At 42.3% G+C, this 26,131-nt stretch overlaps 1 protein-coding gene across 1 annotated transcript; it reads left to right on the top strand.

Moving 5' to 3' along the window:
• Window positions 1–1,091: 1,091 nt before the first annotated feature.
• LOC141082751 (olfactory receptor 12D1-like) lies at window positions 1,092–2,030 on the top strand. The gene has a single exon (XM_073566668.1). The coding sequence runs from the start codon at window positions 1,095–1,097 to the stop codon at window positions 2,028–2,030; it is 936 nt and encodes a 311-aa protein (XP_073422769.1). The 5' UTR covers window positions 1,092–1,094.
• Window positions 2,031–26,131: the final 24,101 nt, after the last annotated feature.

The following is a 26,131-nucleotide window of genomic DNA, read 5'->3' as shown; positions in this document are numbered from 1 at the left end:
ATTGAAGAAATTTTACCACTAACATGAAGTACAATAAGTCATGAAAAGCCATTCTCAGAATCAGTGGGATCCGTTAGAGCGTTCCAGAGTTATAACCTCATAAAGTGACAGTGGTCAGAATTGTAAAAATTGGCCTGGTCATTAAGTAGCAAATTGGTTCTGTCACTAAGTGGTTAAGTACTCATTTAAATCAATACATTTAATTTCAACTTGACTATGAAAAAAATTGGGGACACATTTCTTAAAACATTGCCACCTTGAGCACTGGCTATGATTGGCTAAATTGTAGTATTTCCAATCAATAGTTAAGAATTAAGCATCCAAACACTGAAACAATTACATAATTCTTTTGTAGACTATATCCACTGGGGAACTTAGCGATAATTACCATATTAAAAAAAAATCTACTGAGCAATATATGTTGCATATATTAAAGCTTAAAGTCCATTTCCATTGAGTCCTTGCGGAGCATAAGAAGACTCTAAACACAGATCTAAACACTGAGAAATTAAGTCTAATTTACATTAAATTACTAGAAGACATAAATGTAAAGGTAAAAGTATGTAACATGAATATTTATTCCACCATAAAATGACCTAATATCACAAATGATAAGATGCAGAAGAAAGAGATGGATAATTCCAAAAAGAAAGAATAGAAACCAATCCACCTAAAAAAATACCATATTCTTTTTAAACAGCTGGAAGCTGATTTATCGCAATGGGAAATGTCCCTCTTCCATTGGCCCCTTTTCTTCCAAGTCCTAATATCCTGAATATCTGATCTAGAAATCCACTACTTGATGATCACTTGGTTAAAATTGAAACAAAAGCATTATGCAACATTATTGTAGGTATGTTATGTATGGCTTTTTTTAACAATACCTCAATGACAGAATGTGTTATGGTTTTATTTTTTTAGATTGAGAAGTCGAATTTTAAATAATATGAGTCTTTAAAATAATTCTGAAAGAAATATAAATAAAAATGTCTTAATTTTATTATTGAGAGGAAATGGTCTTCCAGCAATAAGAGCAATGGATGTGTTTCAAAGAAAATGTGCTTATTCCAATATTATTATAGAACCACTGTAGAATGTATGCAATGAATGTAGATAATTGCACCTCAGTAACTCACTTTGCTTTGGCTGGCCTTGAAGTTCAAGGTGATCTTCAGGTGATTCTCTACTTGAGCTTTCTGCTCATGTACATAATAGCTTTGACAGCAAATTTGTCTATTATTATTATTCCTATTTTCAACCCCACTCTCCATACACCCATGTATTTTTTCTTGTACAACTTGGCTCTTCTTGACATTTGTTACTCCTCGGTGGTTGTTCCTAAGATGTTAGCAAACTTTATGTCTCAGAAGATGATCTCATTCCATAGTTGCATGTTACAAGTCCATTTCTTCCACTTCCTGGGTGGCACAGAAGTAGTACTCTTCTCAGCTATGTCTTATGACAGATATGTGGCTATTGCACATCCTTTGAGATACACAACCATCATGAGTCACAATGTCTGTTTTGCTTTAGCCTCATGTTCTTGGGTTATTGGATTTTTTCACGGATCGGTACACAGTGTAATGACTGCCAGGCTTCCATTTTGTGGACCAAATATAGTAAAACATTTCTTCTGTGATATTAAACCTTTGCTTAGTTTGGCCTCTGCAGATGTTTCTCTAAATTTCAAGCTTCTTATTACAGTGACTGGAACACTGGCTATAACAACCTTAATGCTAACTATCCTTTTTTATGTCCTCATTAGCAAATTTCTGATAAAAATAAAAACTTCACAAGGACGAAAACGAGCATTGTCTACATGTAGCGGACATTTTACAGTAGTTACTCTCCAGTATGGAACAGCAATTTTTACCTACATGCGCCCTTCTTCAGAAGTATCCTTAGATCAAGACAGATCAGCTGCCATTATGTTCTCTGTTATAACCCCAGCATTAAACCCAATTATTTATACATTAAGAAACAAAGATGTGATAAAAGCTCTGAAAAGGTTGTTTAAAAAATCTCATTGAAAAATTTCTGAAACATTAAAAACCTAAACCTTTAATATACTACTTATAAAAAGTCAATTAAGTGTCACGTGCATGTAATGGTATTCGCATAAATAACAAATTGAATAAGTAAATTATTTCTTAACCCCTTTATGACCAGAGGTATTTTTGTTTCTGCATTTCTGCTTTTTGCTCCCCTTCATCCCAGAGCCATAACTTTTTTATTTTTCTGTTAATATGGCCATGTGAGGGTTGGTTTTTTGCAGGACAAGTTATGATTTTTAAAAACACCATAGACTTTAACATATCATGTACTGAAAAATGGTAAAAAAAAATTCCATATCCAGTGGATTTGCAAAAAAGTTCAATTACATAGTTGTATTGTTTTACCATGTTCACTGAATGCTAAAAGTGACCTGCTATTATGATTCTCCAGGTCATTATGAGTTCATAGACAGACATGTATAGGCTCTTTTTTATCAAAGTGGTGAAAAAAATCCAAACTCTGGAAAAAAAAATTGTGCCATTTTCCGATACCTGTAGCGTCTCTATTTTTCGTAATCTAGGGTTGGGTGAGGGTCTATTGTTTGTGTGCCGAGTAGAGGGTTTTTTTTATACTATGTTGGTGAAGATATGATCTTTTGATTGTTTGTTATTGCATTTTATTGCAGTGTAGCGGAAACCAAAAAAACGTAATTCTGAAGTTTTTAATTTTTTTCTTGTTATTCTGTTTAATGATCGGGTAAATTCTTTTTTATATTGATAGATCGGGCAATTCTGAATGAATTGATACCAAATATGTGTATATTTTATTTTTTTATTATTTTTTTATTTTGAATGGGGCAAAAGTGGGGTGATTTTATGTATATATATATATATATTTTTTAACTTTTTTCATGCTTCAATAGTCTCCATGGGAAACTAGAAGCTGCAGTTGTCTTATCGCCTCTGCTACACAGGCAATTATCAGATCGCCCATAGCAATCTAGCAATGGCAACCATTAAGGCCTGCTTCAGACCTCTGGTTGTCATGCCGACCCATCGGTGACCCGCGATCACGTGAAGGGTCACCGATCGGCCAGTCTTTCCCTTGTGCTTCCGGTAAGCGTGAGTTAAATGCTGCTGTCAGAGATTGACAGTGGCATTTCACAGGTTAACAGCTGCGGGTGGATCGGAATTCTACCCACGGCTGTTAGGGGCACATGTCAGCTGTTAAGAAAGATGACATGTGCCAGGAAAGATGTGGACTGAGCGCCGGAGCCCACATCAAAGGGAGGGATTCCAATGTGAGCGTATTATTACTCCCAACGTCGGAAAGGGGATAAAATTGAAAAAATGTTTTAGTTCTGTTAATATTTAATATTAATAAAGGTACTTTATACAATATTATTTTTATATAAAATTGCCAAAGAATTTGTATAGGTTTTAGCCAATCTTCACATCCTAACTACTATTGCTATGCAAGAAACTTTTTACTTGCAAGGATTCTCCGAGAATGTAATTTAAAGGCTCCAGTCACTTGAAACAGCAGTCTATCTAAAGGGGGTTTTACACATAGCGATATCGCTAGCAATATCAGAATCGGTGATGTTATAGCGATATCGCTATATGTGATACTTACCTCCGACCGCCTCCCCCGCTGTCCATCGCTGATTAAGCGAGATCGGCAGGCTCCATTTCTCGTCGGGCGCTTCCTGCTGGCGCCGACGAGCGACGTGTGGAGGCGGGCGGGAGGACGTCAGGATCGCCGCGTCTGAAAGGTAAGTATCGTCTGATCTATCGCTGCTGCATCGCTGTGAGATCTGCCTGTGTGGCAGCTCACTAGCGATCATTTAGCGATGCACCAGCGATCCTGACCGGGTCTTATCATGGTCGGGATCGCTGGTGCATCACTAAATGTAAAAGGGCCTTTAGTCACATAAAAAAAAAGTGAGCAAAAACCATGCTGTAACTAAGTAAATATAAAAAGCAAGAGTTACCTTGCCGTGGTGGGATGTCTTTTATGCTATTTTTTGCTAAAAAAAAAAGTATTGCTAAAAACTCTGTGTTATTTAAATGCCCTTTTTGCTTTTTATTTACCTAGTTACAGCAGGGTTTTTGTTCACTTTTTCTCTTGTATGTTTCATATGTTTTTTTGCCATTGTGAACATGCGTTTATGCTCTGCATTTGTACCAACTCAAGTCAAGCTCAATTTTTGTGTTTTTTTTTTTGTCTTAGTCACGTGTCAGGATGGGTTGCAATCTGAAAAAACACTGCTCTGAGACCTGTGTCTCAATGACAGAGAAAGTACTGTTGCAAGCACACATGCTAGTGATCTGCTGGAGAAGAGCTGTGAAAGGAGGAGACTGAGACTGATGAAAAAAAATCGTTGTGCTCTTTCAACCATGGAGAAGATTTATTTTTCCTCTTGTCACAGAGCTTACTCTCGGCTCATGAGTGCTTATGATAAAGCTCCTATGACATTGAGACACAGGTCTTGATGCTGTGTTTCTTCAGGCTGGAACTCATACTGACACGTAACTCAGAAGCTCTGTTGTTTGATTTGTGTGACATGAGGCCATTTTGTTACATTCTTGTAGAACCCTTGTAAGAAGTATCATTAATATATTTTAATGTATTTTTGCATTTTTTGCCAAGATAAGTATTTGGCGTTTTAGTTTTATATTATTTTTTTGTCTACACATAAAGGTTGTTTTATTCCAGTCTTGTGCAGTAAGTAAAAGTATACAGTATTTGATTAAATAAGAAAACAAAAAAGCAATGAAATTAATTAAAACAAAAAATGGCAATTTATATTTATTATGGCAGTTTTCCCCTATTTTATATATTTTTTTTGTTAAGTATCAGAAAGATAACTATGCAAAATCCACAAAAAGAGTTTGACAGACCCATTCATCACCCCTATTTTCAGTAATATGAATGAAAATTAATTTAGCTTTTGGCTAAGTTAAAATGCTTGAAATATGGTCCATGTTTAGGCTAAATTCATGCAAGTATACTTTTGGTACGAATGATGTAAGTGAAAAAAGCTGACCTCATGCAAATATCTCTCAGACCAATGTAATGCAATTTAACTGTTCAGATGACAATTTTTTCACATGGACTTTTTGTCATTGCATGATGCAAGGTTGCAGGGCACATTGTGACATCACAACGTCGCAACCTTACACACGGTGACCACTAAGGCCTGATCGTGGCTAGAAGTTCCCATCTATAGTAAATAACAGGCAAATGAGGATAAAAGAAGAGGCCTTGAAGACGAGATGGTGGGCAGCGAGCAGGAGAGGCCAGTAGTGACGTACTATGGGGTTTTATACCATTACTTTGCCCTTTACAGTTGACAAAAAAAAATAAGTGACCTTCAAAGCATTTGAATTCGTATGCAAGTTTCAGGAGATTCAAGTCTTACTAAATCATTTGTGAATCGATCCACTCACCTTTGCTGTTTATATATAAAAACGGATGCCATATAGACATAAAAAATGTGCATGCAAATATCACAAGGATTGCATAACGGTGGCAATAGAGATGAAAAATTTATTGTGATAAAAAAGTGGAGGGAAGGTATGATTTCTTTTGAATTTCTTACTCATTTTGGCTGCTGTCATTGAGAGAGTCACTTAGGATTCCGTTCGGTCTGAAGACCCAGCAGAAAAACATAAGAAGGTTTTAGATTCATGTAGTTCTCCTGAGGGAAGAGTCCGATGGACTGTGAAAAGCATTGATAATAAACCACATTTTTTCCTGAAATCTTTTGGATTGTATTTAAATCAGCAACGCATATCAAAATCCAGTCCACCCCGGTATCTCCCTGAAAATATTCATGGATATTGCAGCAGTTGACTATTTTTGTCCCATCAGTGTTTGTGTCACTCACAATCTTTTCACATGAGCTTAAACCTATTTTTATCCTCACTAATTTACTTGCATGAGACCCTATTGCGCTTTGTATTTTTTTAAATCTTAAATTCTCTTTGGGAAAATGGAACATGTAATAAAGAATAGAAAAAAATCAAAAAATTTTCTGCTGTCAATTCTGTAGCTTTGTTATACCCCAAATATATAAATTGTTGGATTGATCACGGTGGGGCTAATATATTAGGAGTTATCTAAAGGCAAAATAATTGGTTTGTTATGAATTCACTTAGTTTTGAATTTTATTTCTAAATATTGAATTTGGACAAATCCATATGGCTGCCATTTTCCTGAATTATATAGGGCCGAAAAAGGGTAAAAGGAAAGAAAAATATTACTTTATATTGCCCTTGTCTGTCCCTCTTCACAGTCCTACTCAAAGCCAGCGTTCTTCTTCTGTCTGGGGCCATAACACTAGCTGGTTTCTGGCCTTTTGGGGTAGAATTGGTAACTTATTTTGTTGTGGTGGGCAATCGTACTGCAGCTTAATTCATATTGACTTTAATTAGAGTGAAATTTCCGTAACGGAAAATGGCCATGTAACAAATGGAAGCGGAGGCAGAGATGGTGAAGTTCACATTCGTTTTTTATTTTTAAAGTGGAACTTCGGGACCACGGTCCGGGGACTCCAAAGGGGGCATAACTAGTGAGCCCTGGGTACCCATAGTAAAGCCCCTCAGACAGGACCAGAATGGAATACCAGGAGGAGACAGGTGCTGCCTCCAGTTAGACCCCAGACACATGGCAGCTGTTCCAGCGGGACCAAAAGGGATAACAGAAATGACAGCAGAGTTCGTAATGAGACGGGTCCTGGATCCGGGTAGATGGTGTGCAGCTGGCTCCAGTAACCTTGACTCAGTTCTCGAACTCGGATGGCTGTTGGCGGAACGGGATGGCTTACGCCAAGATGATTGCAGATATAACCAGGGTTATCAGGATTCAGATATTTCTGTGGAGACAGACAGCATACGAAAATGCACAGTGACTGCTATGCAGTGCAGACAGGTTAGCAACAGAACCGGATGTAGCAATGATTGATACTCATTGCTCCGGCACTCTCCCTATGGAAGAGAGGTCAGAAATAGCAGCCAGTGCGCTGCCATTGGATAATTGCTTATTTTGAAAAATGCACGCTGGCTGTCCCTTTAAGAAGCCAGGGGGCGTGCGTGCGTGCCCTAATAGCTCTGGCTGAAGACCTGCTGACAGGGCGCCAGGAGGTGGGGGAAGGAGAGAGAACTGAACGCTGAGAAGCAGGATGGGACACACAGGGAGCCGGCTCCTGCACAGGCACAGTGTGCAAGGCACAAGGTGAGTGCCCTGAACGGGGAGCAGCGGCTGACCGAGGCGCCGAGCCAGGACAGGGACCGGGTGTAACAGTATCCCCCTCTTTACGTCCCCCTCTTTTTTAAGCCTGCGTAAAATCTTTTAAGAAGAAGAGGAGCCTGGATGTTCTCCCTAAGCTCCCAAGATCTCTCCTCAAGACCAAACCCCTTCCAGTCCACCAGGTAATAGGTCTTACCCCTTACTTTCTTAATGGCCAGGATATGTTTTACCTAAAAAGATCATCCTCTGAGACAGGGTCAGGAGTGGTACCCGGATCCTTAAAGAAGGGGTTCAAAACTACTGGTATGAGGAGAGAAACATGAAAGGAGTTAGGCACACGTAAAGAAGAAGGCAATTTCAGCTTATAAGAGACTGGATTGATTTGTTTCAAGACTTCAAATGGTCCAATGAACCGGGGGCCCAATTTGTAGGATGGCAACTTCAGACGGATATTCTAGGAGGATAGCCATACCTTGTCTCCAGGGCGAAAGGTAGGCGCATCCAAACGTCCCTTGTCCGCATGCCTCTTCTTGCGCTGGGAGGCTTTCTCCAGAGCAGTTTTGGTGTTCCTCCAAACCTTAGAAAAATCTTCAGAGAGAGTATCGGCAGCCGGAATGCCAGATGTTCCGGAGGTGGGAAGAGGTATTCCGGGTTGCAGTCCAAAGACAATCTGAAAGGGAGACTTTCCAGAAGATTCACTTACTTGATTGTTGTAGGAAAATTCAGCCCAGGACAGTAAGTCTACCCAGTCGTCGTGATGCGAGTTGATGAAGTGACGCAGGAATCCAGCCAGGATTTGATTAGTCCTCTCCACTTGACCATTGGATTGGGGATGGTATGCTGAGGAAAAATCCATTTCAATTATTACCAGTTTACAAACTGCTCTCCTGAATTTTGAGGTGAACTGGACTCCTCTGTTGGACGCGATGTGGAGAGGGAAACCATGGAGACGGAAGATGTGTTAGATGAACAGATCCGCTAGTTCAGGAGTGGTAGGAAGACTGGGTAGCGGAGTGAAGTGAGCCATCTTAGAAAAGCGGTCCACTACTACCCACACCACAGAACAGCCAGATGAGATTGGAAGATCTGTGATGAAGTCGATCGTGATGTGCTGCCAGGGGATGGATGGAATTGGTAGAGGCTGAAGCCTACCAGCAGGTAGACGTTTCACAGTCTTGTTACGGGCACAGGAAGGACAGGCTGCAACGTACTCCTGGATATCCTTAGCCATAGCAGGGCACCAGTAGTATCGGGTGATGAGTTGCAGAGTATTCCTCTGACCGACGTGACCAGCAAACTTGGAAGCGTGACCCCCCCCGAAGGACATGAGTACGTTCAGGAGCAGACACGAGAGTTTTCCCAGGAGGGAGTCGGGTAAGATCAGCAGAAGCGACAGCGACTAACCTTGAGGGTTTAATGATGTGCTGAGGTTCCTCCTCTTGATCAGGAGGCAAAAAGGATCTGGAAAGTGCATCTACCTTGACATTTTTAGAAAGAACACCGTGAGCACAACTCAAGATGGTGCTAAGGTTAGGTTCCCAAACCGTTAAAGCAACAAATATGAACCTAGCACTCAACTTAAAGGTATTTGTAAGGCGGTTTATTGTAGTACACGAATTATGTACTACAATAAACCGCCTTACAAATACCTTTAAGTTGAGTACTAGGTTCATATTTGTTGCCTTGACATTTTTGTCAGCTGGACGAAAATGAAGAACAAAATTAAATCGAGCAAAAACAAAGCCCTGCGGGCTTGATGGGGATTCAGCCTCTGCGCGGTTAGAAGGTAAGCAAGGTTTTTGTAATTGGTGTATATGACAACCTGATGAAGAGCTCCCTCAAGAAGATGCCTCCTCTCCTGCAAAGCCAATTTGATAACCAGCAATTTCCAATCTCCAACGGAATAATTCCTGTCTGCGGAAGAAAAAACTTTGGAAAAAAAACCTCATGAGTTAATTCGACCAGTGACGATTTCAGTGTAAGTACTTCTCCCGCACCTACAGAGGAAGCATCGACCTTAAGAAAAAATTGCTCATTAGAGTTAGGACGATGGAGCACAGGTGCGACAGCAAAGGCCTTCTTGAGCAAAACAAAAGCCTCCTCTGCATCAGAAGGCCAATCCTTGGGATTTGTACCTTTCTGGGTCAGGGCTGAGATGGGCGCCACTCGGGTCGAAAAGTTAGGAATGAATTGTCTGTAGTAGTTGGTGAAGCCCAAGAATCGCTCTATGGCCTTCAGCCCAGACGGACGAGGCCACCTGAGTACAGCCGATAACTTCTCCGGGTCTATTTTCAATCCTGTGGCGGAAACAATGTAACCGAGGAAAGGCAAAGAGGATTGTTCAAAGAGGCATTTCTCAAACTTGGCATACAGTCTGTTTTCTCTGAGCCTCTGTAAGACTAGGCATACTTGCCTCTGGTGCATGGCCAAGTTAGTGGAAAAAAATCAGATTGTCGTCCAGGTAGACAACAACACAGGTATAGAGCAGATCCCTGAAAATGTCATTGATGAACTCCTGGAAAACAGCGGGTGCATTGTTTAGGCCAAACGACATTACCAGGTACTCGTAGTGACCATCACGGGTGTTGAAGGCTGTTTTCCATTCGTCTCCTTCCCGGATTCGGATCAAATTGTAGGCACCTCTGAGATCCAGCTTGGTGGAGATTTTGGCCCCTCAGAGGCGGTCGAACAGTTCTGAAATGAGAGGCAAGGGGTACCTGTTTTTTTACCGTGATCTGGTTTAGTCCCCGGTAATCAATACAGGGCCACAAGGATCTGTCCTTTTTCTTCACAAAGAAAAATCCTGCCCCTGCTGGTGATGATGATTTTCGGAAAAATCCTCTCGCGAAATTCTCCTGGATGTAGTCCGTCATAGCTTGAGTCTCTGCCTGGGAAAGAGGGTAGACTCTCCCATGGGGAGGAGATGTTCCAGGAAGAAGATCTATTGGACAGTTATACGACCTGTGGGGAGGAAGTCTCTCAGCCTCCTTTTTCCCAAAGACATCCGAGAAGGACCAGTAAGCGGATGGTAACCTGTTATGAATAAGTCACCGAGGAGGAAAAAACAAAAAGCAAGCTAAGCCCAGAAAACCGGAGAGGTTGGTAACTAGCGGATTGCAGACCCCTGATCCTATCCACACAACTAGCAGTAGCCGTGGAGCGTGCCTACGGTGGTCCTAGATGCCTCGTCATGGCCGGAGAACTAAATAAGCCTAAAGAAAGAAAGGGAAAATCTAAACTGCCCCAGAGCAAACCCCAAAGCAAGTGACAGCCCCCAACAAGTATTGTTGGTGAAACAAGATGAAAACACAAACACAGATAGAAAGATAGGCTGAGCAAATGATGGGGCCCTCACTAACTAGAAAGTACAGGAAAGAAAAGCTGCTGTCTGCAATCACGCAAAAAACACTGCCAAAATGTCCAACACGACTGATAGAAAAAAGCCCTGAAGTCGCTAGACTTCAATTCCCTATATCAGCACTCAGGTATATTTTGAAGACAGAGCAAAAGAGATCAACTGATCAGAGACAAAATGGGGATTCATCCCAGTCCCAGTCAGGGCTGGCTGAACACAAAAACTAAGTAAACCAGACAAAAACTCATATGAACAATAGCAGAGAAAACTTAGCTTTAAGAAGGCAGGAACCAAACTGGAAACCAGAAGCCACAGTCAGGAAAAATCACCAGCAAGAAACTAGGGAGTCGGCAGCCTTAAATCCAATCAGAAACTCCTGATATCCAATCGCAGTCCTCTTCCTCAGGTGGCCGGTCTCTGCCATTTAGATCAGCTTCATTACCTCCCTTCACCAACAGAGGGAGTCCAGATTGAGAACTCACTACTCCCCTGTCAGCACAGCCAGCTCCATAACCTTCACCAGAAGCCAGAGGCAAACCCAAAAATGAGCTCACAACAGTACCCCCCCCTTGAGGAGGGGTCACCGAACCCTCATCAACGCCACCGGGCCGATCAGGATGGGCCCGATGAAAAGCACGAACCAATCTATCGGCATGAATATCAGAGGCAGAGACCCAAGAATTGTCCTCCTGGCCATAACCCTTCCACTTGACCAAATACTGGCGTCTCCGTCTAGCCAGACGAGAATCCAGTATTTTCTCTACCTCATATTTCACATTACCTTCAACCAATACAGGGTCAGGAGGTGCCGCCATAGGAACTACTGGCTCAACATATCTCTTCAACAGCAACTTATGAAACACGTTATGGATCTTAAACGTAACAGGAAGAGCCAATCGAAAAGAAACCGGATTAAGAATCTCCAAAATATTGTAAGGTCCAATAAATCTTGGCTTGAACTTTGGAGAAGCCACCTTCATAGAGATATTCTTTGATGACAACCAAACCATATCACCCACTTTAAACCGGGGACCAATGGTCATATGCCGGTTAGAAAACCGCTGGGCCTTTTCCTGGGAGAGAGACAACTTATCCACTACTTGGTCCCAAATCTGCTGCATTCTCTCTACCACAGTGTCAACACCTCTGCAGGCTGAAGATTCCACTTGCCCTGAAAAAAATCGAGGATGAAACCCAAGGTTACAGAAAAAGGGGGACATCAAGGTGGCAGAACTAGCTCTATTATTTAAAGCGATTTCGTCCAAAGGCAAAAATGAAACCCAATCATCCTGATCAGCAGATATAAAACATCTCAAATAGGACTCCAAAGTCTGGTTTGTTCTCTCCGTCTGCCCATTGGTCTGAGGGTGAAACGCAGAGGAGAAGGACAACTGAATTCCCAGCTTGGAACAAAAGGCTTTCCAGAATCTGGAAACAAACTGAACTCCTTTGTCCGATACAATGTTCTCAGGAATCCCATGCAACCGAACCACCTGTTGTAAAAACAAGGGTACCAACTCTGAGGAAGATGGCAACTTTGGGAGTGGTACAAGATGGACCATCTTAGAGAATCTATCACAAATCACCCAGATAACAGTCATTCTCTGAGAGACAGGAAGATCAAAAACAAAATCCATTGAAATATGGGTCCATGGCCTCTTAGGCACCGGCAAGGGCATCAACAACCCACTAGAGCGAGAACAAGGTTTAGACCGGGAACAAGTCCCACAGGACTGCACAAAATTCCTGACATCACGAGATAAGGCAAGCCACCAAAAAGACCGAGTCACCAAATCTCTGGTACCAAAAATACCTGGATGACCAGCCAATGCGGAGCAATGAACTTCAGACATCACTCTCTTCCTCCACTGGTCAGGAACACACAATTTTCCCATAGGACAACGCTCAGGTTTGTCCTCCTGGAATTCTTCCAGAGCACGTCTCAAATCGGGCGAGATGGCAGAAAGAACTACCCCCTCACCTAGGATAGTAGTAGGCTTGGTCACAATAGGAGAATCAGCAAAGAAACTCCTAGAAAGGGCGTCTGCCTTAACATTCTTAGTGCCTGGAAGAAAGGAGACCACAAAATCAAAACGCGTAAAAAACAAGGCCCACCTAGCCTGTCTGGAATTCAAGCGTTTGGCCGACTCAAGGTAAATCAAATTCTTGTGGTCAGTGTGGACCACAACTTGATGTCTAGCTCCCTCCAACCAATGTCTCCACTCCTCAAATGCCCATTTCATGGCTAACAATTCCCGATTCCCCACATCATAGTTGCGTTCACATGGGGAGAACTTTCGGGAAAAGAAGGCACAGGGATTCATTTTAGACGTCACCGGATTTTTTTGGGACAAAACAGCTCCTGCACCAATCTCTGAAGCGTCTACCTCCACCTGAAAAGGAAGTGAGACAGCAGGTTGCCGCAAAACCGGAGCAGAAGTGAAACTCCGCTTCAGCTCCTGAAAGGCCGAAACAGCCTCTGAAGACCTATTCAGCACATCAGCACCCTTCTTAGATAAATCAGTCAGTGGTTAAGCAATACCAGAAAAATTACCTATAAATTTACGATAAAAATTAGCAAAACCCAAAAACTTCTGGAGAGCCTTCAAAGAAGTGGGTTGAACCCAATCATAAATGGCCTGTACCTTGGCCGGGTCCATTTCAATAGTTGACGGAGACAAAATAATTCACAAAAATGAAATCCTCTGTACATCAAAAAGGCACTTCGAACCCTTAACATACAAGGAATTCTCCCTCAAAATCCGGAGCACAGTCCGAACATGTTCCACATGAGAATCCCAATCCCTGGAAAAGATCAAAATATCATCCAGACATATGATCAAAAACTTATCCACAAAGTCCCGGAAAATATAATTCATAAAGGATTGAAAGATAGAAGGGGCATTATGAGCCCAAAAGGCATCACCAGGTACTCAAAATGTCCCTCCGGAGTATTAAACGCCATCTTCCATTCATTCCCATGCTTGCTGCGAATAAGATTATACACCCCCCTGAGGTCAAGCTTAGTAAACCAGCAAGCACCTTTAACTCTGGAGAATAAATCAGAAATCAGGGGTAACGTATACTGATATTTAACCGTAATTTTGTTGAGGGAACGATAGTCAATACAAGGCCTTAATGAACCATCTTTCTTGGCCACGAAAAAAAAACCAGCACCTAAGGGCAAAGAGGATGGTCTAACATGACCCTTCTCCAATGACTCCTTAATATAAGATGGCATAGCCTCGTGTTCGGGTACAGATGAATTGAAAAGTCGACCCTTGGTAAATTTACACCCAGGTCTCAACTCAATTGCACAGTCATAACTCCTATGAGGAGGCAAAGACGCAGACTTGCTCTCACTAAATACATAAAAATCAGCCAAATAGTCAGGAACATCATGTGACTGGGGAGAGGTGGAGAAAATAGGAGTGTCGCCAAGAGCACACCGACAACCCCAACTCACCACAGATACAGACTTCCAATCCAAAACCGGATTATGGATTTGCAACCAGGGAAAACCCAGAACAATGGTATCACGTAAATTATGCAACACCAAAAATCTGCAATTTTCTTGGTGGTCTGGGGCGACCCGCATTATCACCTGGGTCCAAAACTGAGGTTTATTTTTCGCCAAAGGAGTAGCATCAATCCCCCTCAAAGGGATAGGCGTCCGCAGAGGTGTCATCGGAAATCCACAACGTTTAGCAAAATCCAAGTCCATTAGATTCAGGGCTCTCCCGAATCCACAAAAGCCTTGGCGGAAAATGTGGACAGGGAGCAGATCAGAGTAATTGCCAGAAGAAACTGAGGTTGTACACCACCCACAGCAAATGTGTGTGCAAAACATTTCTCTCGCTTAGGGCAGACAGAAATAACATGAGAGGCATCTCCACAGAAAAAACACAGCTTATTACGCCTTCTAAACTCCTGACGTTGCGCCCTAGACAAAACTCTATCACATTGCATAGGTTCAGACATTTGTTCAAAAGGTGGCAGCGCCTCCCGTGTAGTCTTACGTTCACGTAAACTCCGATCAACTTGAATGGCTAATGACATAGAATCGTCAAGACCAGAGGGAACAGGAAATCCCACCATAGTATCCTTTAAAGTTTCAGACAAACCCTTCTGAAAGAGAGCTGCCAATGCACTATCATTCCATGTAGTAAGGACCGCCCACTTTCAGAATTTCTGACAGTATAACTCTGCAGGATCCTGACCCTGGTTCAATGCCAATAGGGCTCTCTCAGCTTGATCAATAGCATTAGGTCCATCATATAACAACCCCAAGGCTTGAAAAAAATGCATCCACATTAGTCAAAACAGGATCTTCAGGTGTCAAAGAAAACGTCCAATCCTGGGGATTGCCACGCAGCAAGGAGATGACAATTTTAACCTGCTACGCTGCTTAATCTCCATCAAGGAGAAAAAGAAAAAAAAAATCCTCCTACGGCCCCAGAGAAAAAGAGGAGAAAATATATATATAAAAAAAAAAAATTCTGACACTTTTTTTTTTTTTTTTACAATTCTCTCCTGCTTTTGAGTACCCTAAAATCTGCGGTATGGCTGGTGATTCTGTTATGAATGAGTCACAGAGGAGGAAAAAACAAAAAGCAAGCTAAGCTCAGAAAACCGGAGAGGTTGGTTACTAGCGGATTGCAGACCCCTGATCCTATCCACACAACTAGCAGTAGCCGTGGAGCGTGCCTACGGTGGTCCTAGACGCCTCATCATGGCCGGAGAGCTAAATAAGCCTATAGAAAGAAAGGGAAAATCTAAACTGCCCCAGAGCAGACCCCAAAGCAATAGACAGCCCCCAACATCAAGTATTGTCGGTGAAACAAGATGAAAACACAAACACAGAAAGATAGGCTGAGCAAACGATGGGGCCCTCACTAACTAGAAAGGACAGGAAAGAAAAGCTGCTGTCTGCAATCACGCAAAAAACCCTGCCAAAATGTCCAACACGACTGATAGAAAAAAGCCCTGAAGTCGCTAGACTTCAATTCCCTATATCAGCACTCAGGTATATTCTGAAGACAGAGCAAAAGAGATCAGAGACAAAATGGGGATTCAGCCCAGTCCCAGCCAGGGCTGGCTGAACACAAAAACTAAGTAAACCAGACAAAAACTCATATGAACAATAGCAGAGAAAACTTAGCTTTAAGAAGGCAGGAACCAAACTGGAAACCAGAAGCTACAGTCAGGAAAAATCACCAGCAAGAAACTAGGGAGTCGGCAGCCTTAAATCCAATCAGAAACTCCTGATATCCAATCGCAGTCCTCTTCCTCAGGTGGCCGGTCTCTGCCATTTAGATCAGCTTCATTACCTCCCTTCACCAACAGAGGGAGTCCAGATAGAGAACTCACTACTCCTCTGTCAGCACAGCCAGCTCCATAACCTTCACCAGAAGCCAGAGGCAAACCCAAAAATGAGCTCACAACAGTACCCCCCCCTTGAGGAGGGGTCACCGAACCCTCATCCACGCCACCGGGCCGATCAGGATGGGCCCGATGAAAAGCACGAACCAATCTATCGGCATGAATATCAGAGGCAGAGACCCAAGAATTGTCCTCCTGGCCATAACCCTTCCACTTGACCAAATACTGGAGTCTCCGACAAGCCAGACGAGAATCCAGTATTTTCTCTACCTCATATTTCACATTACCTTCAACCAATACAGGGTCAGGAGGTGCCGCCATAGGAACTATTGGCTCAATATATCTCTTCAACAGCAACTTATGAAACACGTTATGGATCTTAAACGTAACAGGAAGAGCCAATCGAAAAGAAACCGGATTAAGAATCTCCAAAATCTTGTAAGGTCCAATAAATCTTGGCTTGAACTTTGGAGAAGCCACCTTCATAAAGATATTCTTTGATGACAACCAAACCATATCACCCACTTTAAACCGGGGACCAATGGTCCTATTTCGGTTAGAAAACCTCTGGGCCTTTTCCTGGGAGAGAGACAACTTATCCACTACTTGGTCCCAAATCTGCTGCATTCTCTCTACCACAGTGTCAACACCTGGGCAGGCTGAAGATTCCACTTGCCCTGAAGAAAATCGAGGATGAAACCCAAAGTTACAGAAAAAGGAGACATCAAGGTAGCAGAACTAGCTCTATTAGTTAAAGCGAATTCGGCCAAGGGCAAAAATGAAACCCAATCATCCTGATCAGCAGATATAAAACATCTCAAATAGGACTCCAAAGTCTGGTTTGTTCTCTCCATCTGCTCATTGGTCTGAGGGTGAAACGCAGAGGAGAAGGACAACTGAATTCCCAGCTTGGAACAAAAGGCTTTCCAGAATCTGGAAACAAACTGAACTCCTCTGTCCGATACAATGTTCTCAGGAATCCCTTGCAACTGAACCACCTGTTGTAAAAACAAGGGTACCAACTCTGAGGAAGATGGCGACTTTGGGAGTGGTACAAGATGGACCATCTTAGAGAATCTATCACAAATCACCCAAATAACAGTCATTCTCTGAGAAACAGGAAGATCAGAAACAAAATCCATTGAAATATGGGTCCATGGCCTCTTAGGCACCGGCAAGGGCATCAACAACCCACTAGAGCGAGAACAGGGTTTAGACCGGGAACAAGTCCCACAGGACTGCACAAAATTCCTGACATGACGAGATAAGGCAAGCCACCAAAAAGACCGACTCACCAAATCGCAGTCCTCTTCCTCAGGTGGCCGGTCTCTGCCATTTAGATCAGCTTCATTACCTCCCTTCACCAACACAGGGTGTCCAGATAGAGAACTCACTACTCCTCTGTCAGCACAGCCAGCTCCATAACCTTCACCAGAAGCCAGAGGCAAACCCGAAAATGAGCTCACAACAGTAACCCAGGCAGGGTAGCAGGTTGGACAGGGGGTGAAACTGGTTCAATCCCGGTTAAGCATTGGTCCGAGCAGAAATCTCCCCAACACAGAATCTTGCCTGTTCTCCAATTAAGGACTGGTTCATGTTTCTGGAACCATGGCAAACCTAAAGGCAAGGGGTGAGACAAACCAGGGTACACATAAAAATGGATTCTTTCAGAATGCATTAGACCTACCCGGAGTTCCACTGGCTCAGTCTGGAACTGGACAGGTTCGGTCAGTGGCATGCCATCGGCAGCGGTCACCTGCAATGGATTGGGAAGAGCCTGGACTGGTAAGCGGTACTGATCCACAAGCGTCTGCTGGATAAAATTCCCGGCGGCTCCGGAATCCACCAGACAGAGTCCAGAAAATGTTATTGCCCCGCAGGACACGGAGACCAAGATCTGCTATGAAGGAGAGGAATATTCTCTACCTAGGGTGGTCTCTCCTACCGAGCCTAGGCACTGGAGTTTCCTAACTTCTTTGGACAGGAGCGGATCAGGTGTTTGGAACTACCACAATATAGACAGCTTCCTTCCTTGCGACGCGCCCCCTGGCAGCGGCTGGCCAAACTTACTCAGTCAACCTCCATAGCTTCGGGAGAAGGAGGTGAGGTAGTCATTTTGGAAGAACTAGAGTTCGGGTGGTAGGACCTCCTGTCTCGCTTGAGCTCCATGGAACGCTCCTAAAAGCGCAGGTCAATCCGGGTTGCCAAGGATATCAGATCATCCAAGGCGGTAGGCCTGTCCCATCCCTCCAGCTGATCCTTGATTTTTCCAGATAGGCCCTCCCAGAAGGTAGCCAGCAAGGCCTCATTGTTCCAGGATAACTCAGATGAGCGGGTGCAGAACTGAACAGCATACTGAGCCGCCGTGAGGGTTCCTTGGCATAATCGAAGCAGGGCAGAAGCGGTTGACGTGATCCAGCCAGGTTCATCGAAGGTCCTGCGAAAAGTCTTTAGGAAAGATTGAAGATCATTAACCAGCGGGTCTTCTCTCTCCCATAACGGGTTTAGCCAGCCGAGAGCCTCTCCTGCTAGATGTGACATAATGAAGCCCACTTTGGCACGGTCAGAAGCAAACATGTGCCCCAAGATTTCAAAGTGTAGGGTACACTGATTGAGAAAACCCCGACACTGAGTGGGATCACCGTGGAAGCAGGTAGGAGCCGCCAGGCAAGGGCCCTTCCTTGCCATGATGGCAGGTACCTGGATGCTGGTACATGAATGTGGAGCAGCCGGGTTCAGCAATCCTGTTGATCTCTTAAACGGGTCACCTCTTGGCACAGTTCCATAGTCGGAGGCCTCTGGGGTCCAGCGGATTCCATGGCTGGAGCAATCTGTAATGAATGGAAGCAGAGGCAGAGATGGTGAAGTTCACATTTGTTTTTTATTTATAAAGTGGAACCTCGGGACCACGGTCTGGGGGGCTCCGAAGGGGGCGTAACTAGTGAGCCCCAGGTACCCATAGTAAAGCCCCTCAGACAGGACCAGAATGGAATACCCGGCGGACACAGGTGCTACCTCCATTTAGACCCCGGACACGTGGCAGCTGTCCCAGCGGGACCATGAGGGTTAATAGAAATGACAGCATAGTTCGTAATGAGACGGGTCCTGGATCTGGGTAGATGGTGTGTAGCTGGCTCCGGTAACCTTGACTCAGTTCTCGGACTCAGATGGCTGTTGGCAGAACGGGATGGCTTTCGCCCAGATGATTGCAGGTATAACCAGGGTTATCAGGATTCAGATATTTCTGTGGAGACAGACAGCATAAGAAAATGCACAGTGACTGCTACGCAGTGCAGACAGGTTAGCAACAGAACCGGATGTAGCAATGATTGATACTCGTTGCTCCGGCACTCTCCCTATGGAAGAGAGGTCAGAAATAGCAGCCAGTACGCTGCCATTGGATAATTGCTTATTTTGAAAAATGCACGCTGGCTGTCCCTTTAAGAGGCCAGGGGGGCGTGTGCGCGTGCCCTAATAGCTGAGAAGCAGGATGGGACACACAGGGAGCCGGCTGCTGCACAGGCACAGCGTGCAAGGCACAAGGTGAGTGCCCTGAACGGGGAGCAGCGGCTGACCGAGGAGCAGAGCCAGGACAGGGACCGGGTGTAACAGGCCACTACACAATGTACTGGACTGTGTACTTCCAAAAGCTGCAAGGTCTGCTAGCAGGAAGCCTAATGAAGGTGACAAGTTTTAGACTCCCACTGCTCTAGCACTGGTGACCTACACTCCCTGACAGAAGTTATGTCGCTTATCCATGTTATGTAAATAAAATCTTATAACCTGATGTTAAATTCATCCATTGGTTGTATAAATTATTCTTTTGAAAGCTGAAACCCTCCGAAATATGGTTTCGGTTAAGAAAATAAATTGCCATCAATGCAGAAAAATTGATCATTTAATGGACACAGAATGGTCAGGTTTTGGCAAGACAAAAGTTTTGTGGCCTGGTCATTTAATGCACCCAATCCTAGTTTACATCCTCACCTGTGCTCAGTAAATAATCGGTTAATTAGTGGGTGGTAGATTGAGCGACTTTGGTCGGATCGGGTTTCATGAAACAATTTGTTTCAGATGAAACTGGTCCGACTAGGGCAAAAAAGGCGGAGTTTCGTCCGAAATCCGACTCCAATGCAAGTCAATGGGAAAAAAAAGTCGGCATCGAGGGGATGACATTCATAGACTCAATGCCGACTTTTATTCCCCATTGACTTGCATTGGGGTTGGGTTTCGGACGAAACTCCGACTTTTTTTGCCCTAGTCGGACCAGTTTCATCTGAAACATATTTTGTTTCATGAAACCCGATCCGACCAAAGTCGCTCAACTCTAGTGGGTGTGTATAAAAAGAAACCCAGCATCCCAGACCTGAACTTGAGCTGCAACTTGAGCTCTGACAACATGCAAAAGTCCACCCTGCAACCAAAGCCTGGATTATCAAGAGGCTGAAGATCAGATCCACTGAAGAATCATAGACTCATAGAATCGTAGAGTTGAAAGGGACCTCCTGGGCCATCTGGTCCAACCCCCTGCTCAAAGCAGGATTCGCTAAATCATCCAAGACTGATGTCTGTCCAGCCTCTGTTTGAAGACTTCTATTGAAGGAGAACTCACCACCTCTCATGTTCCACTCATTGATCACTCTGTCAAAAAGTTTTTTCTAATATCTAATCTGTGTCTCCTCCCATTCAGTTTCATCCCATTGCTCCTAGTCTTTCCTTGTGCAAATGAGAATAAAGATGATCCTTGTACAATGTGACAGCCCTTGAGATATTTGTAGACAGCTATTAAGTCTCCTCTCAGTCTTCTCTTCTGCAAGCTAAACATTTCCAAATCCTGCAACCATTCCTCATAAGACAGGGTTTGCAGACCGGTCACCATTCTGGTCGCTCTTTTCTGAACTTGCTCCAGTTTGTTGATGTCTTTTTTACACAGTATTCCAGATGAGGTCTGATCAAAGAGGAGTAGAGGGCAATAATGACTTCATGTGATCTAGACTGTATGCTTCTGTTAATACACCCTAGAATTGCAGTTGCCTTTTTGCTGCTGCATCACACTGTTGACTCATATTCAGTCTGTGATCTATTAGTATACCCAAGTCTTTTTAACATGTGCTGTTGCTTAGCCCTATTCCTCCCATTCTGTATATGCTTTTTACATTTTTATTGCCCAGATGTAGTACTTTGCATTTTTCCCTGTTAAAAACCATTCTGTTAGTTGCTGCCCACTGCTACAGTTTATTTTTATCTTTTTGAATCCTCTCTCTTCTCTAGTATTAACTATCCCTCCAAGCTTTGTGTCAGCAAATTTAATCAGTTTACCCTCAATTCTTTCATCTAAATCGCTGATAAAAATGTTGAACAATACAGGGCCCAGGACAGAGCCCTGTGGTACCCCACATGAGACATTCATCCAACTGGATGTGCAGCCATTTACGACCACTCTTTCGGTCCGATCACTAAGCCAGTTATGAATCCACCTAACAGTTGCCTTGTCCATTCCATACTTAGTCATTTTTTCAATAAAGATTGTGTGAGATAATTTGTCAAATGCTTTGCTGAAGTCAGGATATACTATATCTACAGCATTTTCCTGATCCACCCAATCAGTGATTCTGTCATAGAAGGAAATTAAGTTAGTCTGACTTGACTTATTAGTTACAAACCCATGCTGACTCTGTTTAATCACTTCATTCTTATCCAGGTACTGACATACATGTTGTTTAATAATTTGTTCAAAGATCTTTCCTGGTATAGAAGTCAGACTCACCGACCTATAGTTGCCTGGGTCCACCTTCTTCCCCTTTTTGAAGATAGGAACAACATTTGCTCTTCTCCAGTCTTCTGGGACTTCTCCTGTTCTACAAGAATTTTCAAAGATTATGGAGAGGGGTTCAAAAATTTCTTCTGCTATCTCCTTCAGTACTCTGGGGTGTAATTTATCTGGATTCTTGAATTCATTTAGGTTAGCTAAGTGTTTCCTCACTATATTTCTGTTTATAGATATCCTGGATTCTTCTATTCCCTTAATAGGACAGTGAAGAACAGTTGATGTTACATTTCCTTTCTAAGAGAAAACAGATGCAAAATAGGAATTTAAAAGTTTGGCCTTCTCAACATCCTGTCTTACCATTTCATCATTTTCATCCTGTAAAAATCCTATAGCATCTTTGACTTTTCTTTTACTTTTGACATATCCCCAAAATCCTTTATTATTGCTTTTTACGTCTCTTGCAAGCCTCAATTCATTGTCAGCTTTAGTAATCTGATTTGTGCCCTGCAAGTTCTGCAGTCAGCATTATATTCTTCTTTAGATATGCCTTCCTCTTTCCATTTTATAAACATTTCTTTCTTCCTTGTATGTGCTTAAGTTCTGTGTTCATCCATCCTGGTTTCCTTAAATGCTTCCTATTGTTCCCTCTTTTCGGAATTGTTAACAATTGTGCTTTGAGAATTTCATTTTTCAAGATTTCCCATCCTTCCTGGACATTTTTGTCCTTAAGGATATCCAACCATTGGATCCCTCCAATTCTCTTTCTGAATCCCTCAACATCTGCCTTTCTGAAATCTAACCTTGACGTCTGAGTCTTCACAGGTCTTCCTCCTCTAGTTATCCAAAATTCTACAATAGCATGGTCGCTACCTCCTAGGTCCCAGCCACTTTTACCTCCTCAACCATTTCCTCCCTGTTTATAAGGATTAGATCCAAGGTAGCAGTTCCCCTTGTTTTCGCCCCTACCTTTTGGAAGATAAAGTTGTCAGCAAGAGAGGATAAGAATTTCCTTGACCTGTTAGTTTTGCCTGAGAGAGATTCCCAACAAATGTCAGAATAGTTGAAATCTCCCATGACAACTATGTCATATTTTTTGGAGAACTTGGCCATTTGATGCATAAAGAGTTGATCCATATCTTCAGCTTGCACAGGCGGCCTGTAGTAAATGCCTACAATGGTGTCCTTTCCATTGTTCTGTCCTTGTATTCTTACCCAAACAGTTTCCACAGAACTCCCAGTCTCTGAAGCTTCAATCTCTGTGCAGATTTATACGTTTCTAACATACAATGCGACACCTCCTCCTCGCTTATCAAGTCTGTTTCTAGCAAATAAGTTGTATCCTTCTAGTCTTGTATTCCAATCATGTGTATTGTCCCACCAAGTTTCAGTGATTCCAATGACATCATATTTCCTTTCCTGTGTTAGCAGTTCCAATTCTCCTTGTTTGTTGCCCATGCTTTGTGCATTAGTATAGAAACATTTTAGTTTGTGATTGGTTTCTTTTTCTCCAATATTTTCGTTATTTAGATTCTTTTGTCTTTGTTCTTCCTTTCCACTTCTAATAGCAGAGTTCTCAATAGCATTTGTCAGATGTATGGCTTTTTCTGGCCTTTTGCTTCCCTTCCCACATTGGCTGGCACCTTTAATGTGTCTCAGCATCAAGTACAAAGAATTAAAAAAAGATTAGAAGAAGCTGGAGATGTGTTTGACAAGCCCAGGTCCTGCAGACCCCACAAGACAACTGCTCAGGAGGAACGTTTGTTGGTTAGAAAATCCAAAGCAAGCCCCTCTTCCACTGCAGCAGATCTCCAAACAGGTCTGGTCACCTCAAGTCCCTGTGTCAACTAGAACAGTTTGTAGGATTCTGTCTCAAAATGGCCTTCATGGTCGAATCAGTGCCCAGAAACCAGCACTAAACCAAAGGCAAATAAAAAACCGTGTGGCATTTGCAAAGTCTCACAGCCTGCTAAACAGATGGACGCTGGAAAAGTGGCAGAAGGTGGATTTCTCTGATGAATCTTCAGTAGAATTACACCACAGCCACCACAAACACTGCAGGAGACCTACTGGAGCCCATATGGATCCAAAATACACCCAGAAAACAGTTCAATTTCGGTGGTGGAAAGATGGTCTGAGGTTACATTCAGTATGGGGGTGTGGAAAACATTTGCAAGGTGGAAGACAATATCAATAACCTAAAATATCAAGAAGTATTAGCTACCTCTTATATTCCAAATCATAAAAGGGGTCAAATTCTGCAGCAAGATGGTGCTCCATCTCATACATCCATCTCTACAACAAAGTTCCTCCAGGTAAAAAAGATCAAGGTGCTCAAGGACTGGCCTGCCCAGTCAACAGACATGAACATCATTGAGCATGTTTTGGGGTAGGATGAAAGAGGGAGCTTGGAAGACAAAACCAAAGAATCTAGATGAACTCTGGGAGGCATGTAAGACTGCATTCTTTGCTATTCCTGATGACTTAATTAATAAATTGTATGAATCATTGTTGAACCGCATGGATACAGTCCTTCAAGCTCATGGAAGTCACACAAAATATTAAATATGACTCTAATAGCACCACAACTTCATTCACAAATGTTATGCAACATATCTTTGTATTTTAAGTTAATTATTTGTTTGAATATCACATTACTTTCTGTGGCCGACAAAACATTTGTCTTGCCAAAATCTGACCATTCTGTGTCCATTAAATGATCAATATTTCTGCATTGATGACAATTTATTTTCTTAACCTAAACCACATTTCGGAGGGTTTCAGCTTTCAAAAGAATAATTTATACAACCAATGGATGAATTTAACGTCAGGTTATAAGCTTTTATTTACATAACATGGTTAAGTGACATAACTTCTGTCAGGGAGTGTATCTTAATGTTAGGTCATCAATATTGTCACCCTGCACAACCTGTTTAATAAGAGTGGAGAACCTCTTTGGAGCTAGAATATTATTTAGACTTTAGAGATTGCTTTGTGCATTATTTTGAGTGTATTTGTAAATTGGTACCCATTCAACAACAATAAATACATTTTGCAGTGCAACCTTAGTCTATGCCCATGGTAAACTGTATACAATATTAAAGATGAGTGGAACAAGCAAAATTCAAATTTGCTTATTCACATAGATATTCCCAGAAAATTCAATTGCAGAGAAGTTATTCGCCATGAATTTTTAAAGTATATTATTATGCTCTGGGGACTTTTATATTTTAATAGTTTTTTTCATAAACTAATTTATTTATTAATTTAGAACAGCGTATATTTACAACATTTCTAAATACAACCAAAGAGGTAGTTTTCATTATAGTGGTACAGACCATAGTGATACTGTCAAAAGGTTTAAAAAATATCAAGATAATATATTAACATCAAATCACATATCAGAATACCTCTTCTTTTAAGAAAAGTATGATATTTTAACAAATTGTTCATTAACTTCTTGCAAACAAATTGGGCATTGTCAAGCCTGGAAAAGGAAAGAAAGAACTTTTAGTAGAAAATTATAACAAAATGGAAAAGTCAAGAAGAGATACTAAGGGAAGAGGAAGAGACGAGCCAGGTTTATGAATCCACCCAGATTCTGGTATATACAAGTACAATATATTGTGTCTTCATCATGACAGAAGGATTGAGGAGTACTCCGGGGAATCTCTGAATAAAATCCATCTTTGGCAAGTATGGAAAAAGTTGTCTGAGCTAATTTTATTATGAGCAGAGAGTCTTTCCAGTCTACACAAAAAAAACTATTTCAAGAGACTATTCTTGGATAGATGGAGTGATTCTAGAATGCCAGTGTCTGAGAATTATTAAGAAGAAAGAGGGGAAACACAAAGCGCAACAGGGTCTTATCCCACGTATCACAAGGATGACACACCGAGAGAACTGCTCAGCTGGTGTAGATGAAGTATAGGCATGTAGAAATGGTGGCTGCTGCTGATCCACAGGTCGTGCCACAACCTTATGAAATGATATGTTTAATAGGAGTTGTGGATAATCACCACACTGCCGTAAAAGATAATTCCAGGAGTTGTTGAAAGGTTCAAAGTGGTTTATTCAACGCGTTTCGGGGTTCCTATGACCCCTTTGTCAGGAAATACCACACACAATATGAAGAGATCATAAGCTTGCAGGATTTAAATATATGCTACATTCAAAAACGGTGCCAAATGGTCAAATGATGCATGGTGTCAGAGTTCATGGTTACCAGAGGGTTAACACATCTAGATCGATAAAGCATTGGAAATATACATTAAGGATCCCTTTCGCAATAATTAATTCATCTCTATTCACAAGTAAATGAATCAAAACTGAAAAAAATCATTTTTAAAAAAGGAAAAAGAAAAATGAACGGATCCTGA

Source organism: Dendrobates tinctorius, unplaced genomic scaffold (assembly GCF_039654945.1).
Source record: "Dendrobates tinctorius isolate UK_male_01 unplaced genomic scaffold, ASM3965494v1 ptg000019l, whole genome shotgun sequence".
NCBI classification, from domain to species: domain Eukaryota; kingdom Metazoa; phylum Chordata; class Amphibia; order Anura; family Dendrobatidae; genus Dendrobates; species Dendrobates tinctorius.
Note: the sequence above shows the minus strand (reverse complement) of the source record. Positions and strands in the feature narration are given on the sequence as shown.